Source organism: Oncorhynchus gorbuscha, linkage group LG13 (genome assembly GCF_021184085.1).
Source record: "Oncorhynchus gorbuscha isolate QuinsamMale2020 ecotype Even-year linkage group LG13, OgorEven_v1.0, whole genome shotgun sequence".
Taxonomy (NCBI): Eukaryota; Metazoa; Chordata; class Actinopteri; order Salmoniformes; family Salmonidae; genus Oncorhynchus; species Oncorhynchus gorbuscha.
In genome coordinates this window covers 98380845-98391731 of record NC_060185.1, presented here as the reverse complement: position 1 = coordinate 98391731, position 10887 = coordinate 98380845, and the positions used below count along the sequence as shown (strand labels likewise).

The 10887-nt window shown below is 42.6% G+C and overlaps 1 protein-coding gene across 1 annotated transcript in view; it reads left to right on the top strand.

Moving 5' to 3' along the window:
- The first annotated feature begins 1166 nt into the window (after window positions 1-1166).
- LOC123993769 (netrin receptor UNC5A-like) overlaps window positions 1167-10887 on the top strand; it is a 559088-nt gene continuing 549367 nt past the window's right edge. Inside the window, exon 1 of the mRNA XM_046296250.1 lies at window positions 1167-1814. Within this exon, the coding sequence (XP_046152206.1) occupies window positions 1715-1814 (100 nt within the window). The 5' untranslated portion in view covers window positions 1167-1714. The remainder of the gene's footprint in view (window positions 1815-10887) is intronic.

Sequence of the window (10887 nt, the reverse complement as noted above, 5' to 3'; positions counted from 1 at the left end):
GAGCTGATACAGACATACCCAAGACGACTTAGAGCTGATACAGACATACCCAAGACGACTCAGAGCTGATACAGACATACCCAAGACGACTCAGAGCTGATACAGACATACCCAAGACGACTCAGAGCTGATACAGTCATACCCAAGACGACTCAGAGCTGATCCAGACATACCCAAGACGACTCAGAGCTGATACAGACATACCCAAGACGACTCAGACCTGATACAGACATACCCAAGACGACTCAGAGCTGATACAGACATACCCAAGACGACTCAGAGCTGATACAGACATACCCAAGACGACTCAGAGCTGATACAGACATACCCAAGACGACTCAAAGCTGATACAGACATACCCAAGACGACTCAGAGCTGATACAGACATACCCAAGACGACTCAAAGCTGATACAGACATACCCAAGACGACTCAAAGCTGATACAGACATACCCAAGACGACTCAAAGCAGTATTCTCTGCCAAAGGTGCTTCTACAAAGTATTGAGTCATATTTATGTAAATTAAATATTTCTGTATTTAATTTTCAATAAATGAGCACTATTTTATAAAAACATGGTTTCACTCTGTCATTATGGGGTGTGGACGAGTAAGAGAGAAAACACATCTATCCATTTTGAATTCAGGCTGTAACACAACAACATGTGGATAAGGTCAAGGGGAATGGAAACCTTCTTAAGACACTGTATCATCTATACTCTTCAATGTTTTACACATTGTCATGTGAATACTATTAACAAACATGGAAGAAGTAGCGAAATGATGACTTCACCTGACTATAAATGATTCACTTCTCAGGCCTTTACATAGGCTATCATAGAATGTAGACCAACTAAGCACTGTAAAAAAACAACAACATGTTTTTACTTTGAATATTGTTGATAAAATGTATTGACAAAGTATAAAACGTAGGTTAATATAAGTGAAGGTATGTCGGTTTAAATGGTGTTGATAGGGCTGGGCTGATAATATCCCAGCCCATTCCTAATTCCTTCTATTACAGAAGAGGAAATTATAGTGCTCCTCAAGTCACTCCATTCCATTCCGGACATTGACGGAATACACTCCTGGTTTTGGCACTCCGCTTCGCTCACTCTCCTGTACCTCTTCCACTCTCTTCCACTCCTGCATTGCTGTGGAAGCAGATGTTGATACTCTAATGCCAATTGATACTATTTACCTGTCTGTTGCAGTTATTCCTTCCCAAGGAGGATAGAAGAGAACTCATTCTACCGCTCTGCACTGCTTCTGAATTCTAAACGGAGAGCGGTTTTTGGAAAGATACGGAAACAGAGAGGAGGAGAGGAGAGAGAGAGACACGGCAAAGAGGAGAAAAGCAAGAGAGGGAAACAGCGAAGGGAGGAAGAAAGCAGAGCTGAGTGTGTTTACCACACCTGTGATGCTGCGTTGTTTCTAGCAACCAAGACGCGCTGCGGGGATACCAATGTAATGGCCAAGGTAGTGGACCCGGAGGATGCGTGCTGCTACTGCTGAGCCAACTGGACTTTGATGCAGAGGCGCTTACTAACGGAGTAAAGAGACGCCCGGAGAACAAAACAACTGGACACACATATTTGGGCTACTACTACTGCTCATTTATCCCTGCTCTTCCGGGCTACTACTACTGCTCATTTACCCCTGCTCTTTGTCTTTTGAAAGTTAAACCGGAGAAGTGCGAGCGGCTTACAGCAGAGAATGATGCCGTTACACCTGACTCCCTTTGTCCGCGGGAGATACAGCACGGCCACGTTGGTGATGCTCTGTTGGCTGTTCCTCGCTGGATTTACCTTCATTGGTGAGTTCAATGTATATTATTATCATGGCCCTGGTTCAACTTCACTGCGTTGTTCTGAAATATAAACAGCATCTGTAAAGGCCTTTATGTTCACAATCACATAACATAAAGTCATTGTGGCAATTATGGATGGTAAATGTGCTCAGTCTGAATAAATCTGACAAGTTCTTTCTGGCTGGGATTTTGTCAAACCATTAGCCTGTCCGTATTACGCAGTCGTTTGATATTTTCTACGAGGTACTGTTTTCCATCTTTCTTCATCAATTATCGGTTCAAGGTTATAGAGGAGAGGGACTCCGTTTATAAAACGATTAATCGATCTACGATGATCGGTTCGGTTCGTTCCATCTCAATTTACCAGTAAACAATCCAAGCAGTCCCGTGACATTACCGCTACATTAGTAATGCTGCTGACACGTTGTGTGTGTGTGTGTGTGTGTGTGTGTGTGTGTGTGTGTGTGTGTGTGTGTGTGTGTGTGTGTGTGTGTGTGTGTGTGTGTGTGTGTGTGTGCGTGTGCGTGTGTGTGTGTGTGTGTGACTCGTGTGTAGGCTACAGGGGTCTGATTGTTTGTCTCCTGCACCTCTCCGGTAATTTCATGACCGATTGCAAAATAACGGGACAGAACACATGCTGGCGCACGAGCCGAACCGATGTCCCGGTGCCATGAATGAAAAAGCGACACTTATAGCAGATGTATCCGTGTCGAGATGAAAGTTCAGTACCAGCACGCCGCACACTGTATCCGACATCAGTTTCTTCTTCTGAAGACATATGTGATTGTATAAGTGGTTAAACAAAACAAAACGGTGTGGTGCAGACTGAGTTAAGCCGTTTGTAAGCATAGGGGAATTTGCTATGCTGGCTGAGTGAAGCGGAGAAGCATTAGATAGCACGTTTCGTTCACCCTCTCCTCTCCTCCCCGTCCGCTCCCACCATCTCCGCTCACAACCATCTCTCATCTCCTCTTTCTGTCCTGTGCCTGGTCCTGCTATATTCAGCATTATGATGACAGTTTTACCTTGTTGTTATGGGACCTAGTTGGGCTGATGACAGGGTGATTCACAGAGGAGCTGGAGCCTACTATATCCTACTGTAATCTACTATCTCATTCTATATCCTACTGTAGTCTACTATAGCATTCTATATCATACTGTAGTCTACTATCTCATTCTATATCCTTCTATAATCTACTATAGCATTCTATATCCTACTGTAGTCTACTATAGCATTCTATATCCTACTGTAGTCTACTATAGCATTCTATATCCTACTGTAGTCTACTATAGCATCTATATCATACTGTAGTCTACTATAGCATTTTCCATCCTACTGTAGTCTACTATCTCATTCTAGATCCTACTGTAGTCTACTCTAGCATTCTATATCCTACTGTAGTCTACTTTCTCATTCTATATCCTACTGTAGTCTAGTTTCTCATTCTATATCCTACTGTAATCTACTATCTCATTCTATATCCTACTGTAGTCTACTATAGCATTATATAATCTACTGTAGTCTACAAACGCATTCTATAGCATTTTAAATCCTTCTTCAGTCTACTGTGGCCTTATTTAGTCTATTGTGGCCTTCTTTAGTCTACCATGGCCTTCTGTGGCCTTCTTTAGTCTACTGTAGCCTTCTTTAGTCTACTGTGGCCTTCTTTAGTCTACTGTAGCCTTCTTTAGTCTACTGTGGCCTTTTTTAGTCTACTGTAGCCTTGTGTAGTCTACCGTAGCCTTATGTGGCCTTCTTTAGTCTACTGTAGCCTTCTTTAGTCTACTGTAGCCTTCTTTAGTCTACTGTAGCCTTTTGTAGTCTACTGTAGCCTTATGTGGCCTTCTTTAGTCTTCTGTAGCCTTCTTTAGTCTACTGTAGCCTTCTTTAGTCTACTGTAGCCTTTTGTAGTCTACTGTAGCCTTATGTGGCCTTCTTTAGTCTACTGTAGCCTTCTGTAGTCTTCTGTGGCCTTCTTTAGTCTACTGTAGCCTTCTTTAGTCTATTGTAGCCTTCTGTAGTCTACTGTAGCCTTTTGTAGTCTACTGTAGCATGTTGTAGTCTACTGTAGCCTTCTTTAGTCTACTGTGGCCTTCTTTAGTCTACTGTAGCCTTCTGTAATCTACTGTGGCCTTCTTTAGTCTACTGTAGCCTTCTGTAGTCTACTGTATCCTTCTTTAGTCCACTGTAGCCTTCTGTAGTCTACTGTGGCCTTTTGTAGTCTACTGTAGCATTTTGTAGTCTACTGTGGCCTTCTGTAGTCTACTGTAGCCTTCTGTAGTCTACTGTGGCCTTCTGTAGTCTACTGTAGCCTTCTCTTGCCTTCTTTAGTCTACTGTAGCCTTCTTTAGTCTACTGTGGCCTTCTTTAGTCTACTGTAGCTTTTTGTAGTCTACTGTAGCCTTATGTGGCCTTCTTTAGTCTACTGTAGCCTTCTTTAGTCTACTGTAGCCTTCTTTAGTCTACTGTAGCCTTTTGTAGTCTACTGTAGCCTTATGTGGCCTTCTTTAGTCTACTGTAGCCTTCTTTAGTCTACTGTGGCCTTCTTTGGTCTACTGTAGCCTTCTGTAGTCTTCTGTGGCCTTCTTTAGTCTACTGTAGCCTTCTTTAGTCTACTGTGGCCTTCTTTAGTCTACTGTAGCATTCTTTAGTATACTGTAGCCTTCTTTAGTCTACTGTAGCCTTCTTTAGTCTACTGTGGCCTTCTTTAGTCTACTGTAGCCTTCTGTAATCTACTGTAGCCTTCTTTAGTCTACTGTAGCATTCTGTAGTCTACTGTGGCCTTTTGTAGTCTACTGTAGCATTTTGTAGTCTACTGTGGCCTTTTGTAGTCTACTGTAGCCTTCTGTAATCTACTGTAGCCTTCTGTAATCTACTGTAGCCTTCTGTAGTCTACTGTAGCCTTCTGTAGTCTACTGTGGCCTTCTTTAGTCTACTGCAGCCTTCTTTAGTCTACTGTAGCCTTCTTTAGTCTACTGTGGCCTTCTTTAGTCTACTGTATCCTTCTTTAGTCTACTGTAGCCTTTTGTAGTCTACTGTAGCCTTCTGTAATCTATTGTAGCCTTCTGTAATCTACTGTAGTCTTCTGTAGCCTACTGTAATCTACTGTAGCCTACTGTAATCTACTGTAGCCTTCTGTAATCTACTGTAGGCTTCTGTAGCCTACTGTAATCTACTGTAGCCTACTGTAATCTACTGTGGTCTTCTATAGTCTACTGTGGTCTTCTGTAGTCTACTGTAGCCTTCTGTAATCTACTGTAGCCTTCTGTAGGCTACTGTGGTCTTCTGTAGCTACTGTAGCCTGTAGGCTTTACTCTAGTTGGCATGTAGATGTTCTTTGATGTACAAGACAATCAACACCTCAAAGGAGAAAGAGGCTGTGAAGTGTTGCAGTAGAACGGCAGACGCATGCAGTCAACGGTATGCATTATTACAATCTTATCTGGGCTACACCTTATTACCTTAAACTCTTGTTATTCATTTTCGAGGTTATATGACTTGGCAAAGAGCTTTGTAGCTCAGTTGATAGAGCACGGTGCTTTTAACGGCAGGGTTATGGGTATGATTCCTAGGACCACTAAATGTATGCACGCATGACTGTATGTTGCTTTGAATAAAAACTTCTTCTGAATGGTATATTCTATAGTTATTATGAATGAAGCATCTACACTATATTGTTCCTCCAGGGATTTTTTTTTTCTCCATAGTCATGCATGTTGTTGTCACGGATGCTGAGCTGGAGGCTCTGGTGGTGTGTGGTTGGTCACTATCCTTCAGAACGCTGTTCTTCTGCAGGAGCTGGACAGACGGCAAACACACACACACACACGCATGCACGCACGCACGCACGCACGCACGCACGCACACACACACACACACACACACACACACACACGCACACACACGCACACACATATACACACGCACACACATATACACACATATATACACACACATATACACACACACACACATATACACACATATATACACACACATACATACACACACACACACACACACACACACACACACACACACACACACACACACACACACACACACACACACACACACACACACACACACACACACACACACACACACACACACACACACTGGTTCCCCTGATGTCCAGGACAGAAGGAAGACATGCTGGTTCCCCTCATGTCCAGGACAGAAGGAAGACATGCTGGTTCCCCTCATGTCCAGGACAGAAGGAAGACATGCTGGTTCCCCTCATGTCCAGGACAGAAGGAAGACATGCTGGTTCCCCTCATGTCCAGGACAGAAGGAAGACATGCTGGTTCCCCTGATGTCCGGGACAGAAGGAAGACATGGTGGTTCCCCTGATGTCCAGGACAGAAGGAAGACATGCTGGTTCCCCTGATGTCCGGGACAGACTGCAGACATAGTGAAAGTTGTGGAAGTGCTTCTCTAGCTCCGGGACTCAGCAAATACACAAGATGTTGAATTAACCAACAGGCATTTCGCTCGCATTAATTAGTGAATAATTAGGAATAAATTAAGATTAAATAAACAGTCATGCTCCGGGGATCGTAATATTTCAAGTCTAGAGTAAATATCAATGTAGGCAGTGGCATTCACAGGACGGCTGTTTTATGATTCATAGTGTGAATGATGGGTACTGATTGTGTGTGTGTGTGTGTGTGTGTGTGTGTCTGTCTGTCTGTCTGTCTGTCTGTCTGTCTGTCTGTCTGTCTGTCTGTCTGTCTGTCTGTCTGTCTGTCTGTCTGTCTGTCTGTCTGTCTGTCTGTCTGTCTGTCTGTCTGTCTGTCTGTCTGTCTGTCTGTCTGTCTGTCTGTCTGTCTGTCTGTCTGTCTGTCTGTCTGTCTGTCTGTCTGTCTGTCTGTCTGTCTGTCTGTCTGTGTCTGTCTGTCTCTGTGTGTGTTTATTATATTGCAAGGTTACAGGGCCTTCAGAAAGTGTTCACACTCCTTGACCTTATCCACATTTTGTTGGGTTACAGGCTGAATTGAAAATGGATTCAAGTGAGATTGTTTTGTCACCGATCTACACACAATACCCTAACAATGTCAAAGTGAAATTGTAGTTTTAGAAAAAATAAATGTTACGGCAACCCCTAAATAAGTTCAGGAGTAAGAATGTGTCTAACAAGTCACATAATAAGTGTGCAGTAATAGTGTTTAACATGATCTCTGTACCCAACACATGCAATTATCTGCAAGGTCCCTCGGTCGAGCAGTATAACACAGATTCAACTACAAGAACCAATAAGTGCCTCACACAGAAGGGCACATATTGGTAGAAGGGTTCAAATACACATTGAATATCCCTTTGAGCATCATGGTGTAGTTATTAATTACACTTTGGATGGTGTATCAATACACCCAGTCACTACAGAGATACAGGGGTCCTTTCTAACTCAGTTGCCGGAGAGGAAGGAAACTGCTCAGGGATTTCACCATGAGGCCAATGGTGACTTTAAAATAGTAACAGAGTTTAATGCCTGTGATAGGAGAAAACTGAGGATGGATCAACAACATTGTAGTTACTCCACAATATTAACCTAAATGACAGAGTGAAAAGAAGGAAGCCTGTACAGAATACAAATATTCCAAAACATGCATCCTGTTTTGTAACAAGGCAGTAAAGTAATACTGCAAAAAATGTGGCAAAGCAATTCATTATTTTGTCCTGAATACAAAGTGTTATGTTTGGAGCAAATACAACACATTACTGAGTCTCCATATTTTCAAGTATAGTGGTTGCTTCATCATGTTATGGGTATGCTTGCAATCGTTAAGGACTGGGGAGTTTTTCAGGATAAAAAATAAACGGAAATGAGCTAAGCACAGGCAAAATCCTAGTGGAAAACCTGGTTCGGTCTGCTTTCCAACAGACACTGGGAGATTAATTCACCTTTCAAAATTGTTGTCTAGCAATGATGAACAACCAATTTCAGAGCTTGAAGAATTTTGAAGATAATAATGGGCAAATGTTGCACAATCCAGGTGTGGAAATCTCTTAGAGACTTACCCAGAAAGACTCACAGCTGTAATCTCTCTTAGAGACTTACCCAGAAAGACTCACAGCTGTAATCTCTCTTAGAGACTTACCCAGAAAGACTCACAGCTGTAATAGCTGCTAAAGGTGATTCTACAAAGTATTGACTCAGGGTTGTGAATATTTATGTAAATGAGATATTTCTGTATTTAATTTTCAATACATTTGCTGAAATGTCCAAAAACATGTTTTCACTCTGTCATTATGGGGCTATTGTGTGTACAGTAGATGGTTAAACAAATACATATTGAATCCATTTTAAATTCAGCCTGTATCACAACAAAATGTGGAAAAAGTCAAGAGGTGTGAATACATTCAGAAGGAACTGTACGTGCAAATCACAGCCTTGAGCCGTCTCTCTAACCTGTACGTGCAAATCACAGCCTTGAGCCGTCTCTCTAACCTGTACGTGCAAATCACAGCCTTGAGCCGTCTCTCTAACCTGTACGTGCAAATCACAGCCTTGAGCCGTCTCTCTAACCTGTACGTGCAAATCACAGGCTTGAGCCGTCTCTCTAACCTGTACGTGCAAATCACAGCCTTGAGCCGTCTCTCTAACCTGTACGTGCAAATCACAGCCTTGAGCCGTCTCTCTAACCTGTGTGGCATCTATCATGGAAAATCCTCCATCCTCTCATTCTTTCTTTCTTTCTGTCCTTTCTTTCTTTCATTCTTTCTTTCTTTCTTTCTGTCTTTCTTTCTGTCTTTCTTTCTTTCTGTCTTTCTTTCTGTCTTTCTTTCGTTCTTTCTTTCTTTCTTTCTGTCTGTCTGTCTCTCTTTCTTTCTGTCTGTCTGTCTTTCTTTCTTTCTGTCTTTCTTTCTTTCTGTCTTTCTTTCTTTCTGTCTTTCTTTCTGTCTTTCTTTCTTTCTGTCTTTCTTTCTGTCTTTCTTTCTGTCTTTCTTTCTTTCTGTCTTTCTTTCTGTCTTTCTTTCTGTCAAATCACTGTCTTTCTTTCTTTCTGTCTGTCTGTCTTTCTTTCTTTCTGTCTGTCTGTCTTTCTTTCTTTCTGCAAATCTTTCTTTCTGTCTTTCTTTCTTTCTGTCTTTCTTTCTTTCTGTCTTTCTTTCTTTCTGTCTTTCTTTCTTTCTTTCTGTCTTTCTTTCTTTCTGTCTTTCTTTCTTTCTGTCTTTCTTTCTGTCTTTCTTTCTTTCTGTCTTTCCTGTCTTTCTTTCTTTCTGTCAAATTTCTGTCTTTCTTTCTGAGTCTTTCTCTTTCTCTAACTTTCTGTGGCTTTCTTTCATGGAAAATCTCCATCCTCTCATTCTTTCTTTCTTTCTGTCTTTCTTTCTTTTTCTTTCATTCTTTTTCTTTCTTTCTTTCTGTCTTTCTTTCTGTCTTTCTTTCTTTCTGTCTTTCTTTCTGTCTTTCTTTCTGTTTTCTTTCTTCTTTCTTTCTTTCTGTCTGTCTGTCTTTCTTTCTTTCTGTCTGTCTGTCTTTCTTTCTTTCTGTCTTTCTTTCTTTCTGTCTTTCTTTCTTTCTTTCTTTCTGTCTTTCTTTCTGTCTTTCTTTCTGTCTTTCTTTCTTTCTTTCTTTCTGTCTTTCTTTCTGTCTTTCTTTCTTTCTTTCTGTCTGTCTGTCTGTCTTTCTTTCTTTCTGTCTTTCTTTCTTTCTGTCTTTCTTTCTTTCTTTCTGTCTTTCTTTCTTTCTGTCTTTCTTTCTTTCTGTCTTTCTTTCTGTCTTTCTTTCTTTCTTTCTTTCTTTCTTTCTTTCTGTCTTCTTTCTTTCTTTCTTTCTTTCTTTCTTTCTTTCTGTACATACAGTGTTGGTATCCAATTTGTAAGTCGCTCTGGATAAGAGCGTCTGCTAAATGACTTAAATGTAAATGTAAATGTATGTATGGAATAAACCTGTGTTGTCCCCTAACACATGCAGGCCTATACTATAGGCTCTTTTAAGAACTTCCAAGCTGCCAGTATTGAACGGTGGTGGTGAATGGGGTGTGTTCCAGAAATGGATCGGCCGTGTAATTCCTGAGGCAATTCTTTTAACATCAGAGCTATAGGCTGGATGGGATCACATAAAGGTGTTTGTCTTTCTGCTGGTGGCTCTATATTGACTGTCTCCTCCTCCTCCTCTACTCCTCTCCTGCTACTCTCCTCCTCCTGTATTCCTCTACCCTCTTCTCATCTCCTCCTCCCCTCCCCTCCACTCCTCCTCTAACTTCTTCTCCTCTTCTCCCCTCCTCCTCTCCTCCTTTCTTGCTACTCTCCTCTCCTCCTCTTCTCCTCCTCTCCTCTTCTACTCTCTTCTCCTCTTCTCCACTCCTACTCCTCTTCTCCCCTCCTCCTCTCCTCCTCTCCTCTTCTACTCTCTTCTCTTCTCAGCCTCTAACCTCTAACCTCTTCTCCTCTCCTCCTCTCCTCTTCTACTCTCTTCTCCTCTTCTCCACTCCTACTCCTCTCATCCTCTCCACCTCTCCTCTTCCCCTCCTCTTCTCCTCCTCCTCTCCTCGTCCTCCTCCTCCTCCACTACCCTCTTCTCCTCCTCTTCTTCTCTCCTCATCCTCTCCTCCTGTCCTCCATTCCTCCTCCTCCTCCGTCTCCTCCGTGGGGAGGATAGCTGGGTGTCTATATGGGTTGGTGGGGAGGATAGCTGGGTGTCTATATGGGTTGGTGGGGAGGATAGCTGGGTGTCTATATGGGTTGGTGGGGAGGATAGCTGGGTGTCTATATAGGTTGGTGGGGAGGATAGCTGGGTGTCTATATGGGTTGGTGGGGAGGATAGCTGGGTGTCTATATGGGTTGGTGGGGAGGATAGCTGGGTGTCTATATGGGTTGGTGGGGAGGATAGCTGGGTGTCTGTATGGGTTGGTGGGGAGGATAGCTGGGTGTCTATATGGGTTGGTGGGGAGGATAGCTGGGTGTCTGTATGGGTTGGTGGGGAGGATAGCTGGGTGTCTATATGGGTTGGTGGGGAGGATAGCTGGGTGTCTGTATGGGTTGGTGGGGAGGATAGCTGGGTGTCTGTATGGGTTGGTGGGGAGGATAGCTGGGTGACTGTGTAACACAGTCAGTAACACAGTCAGTAAC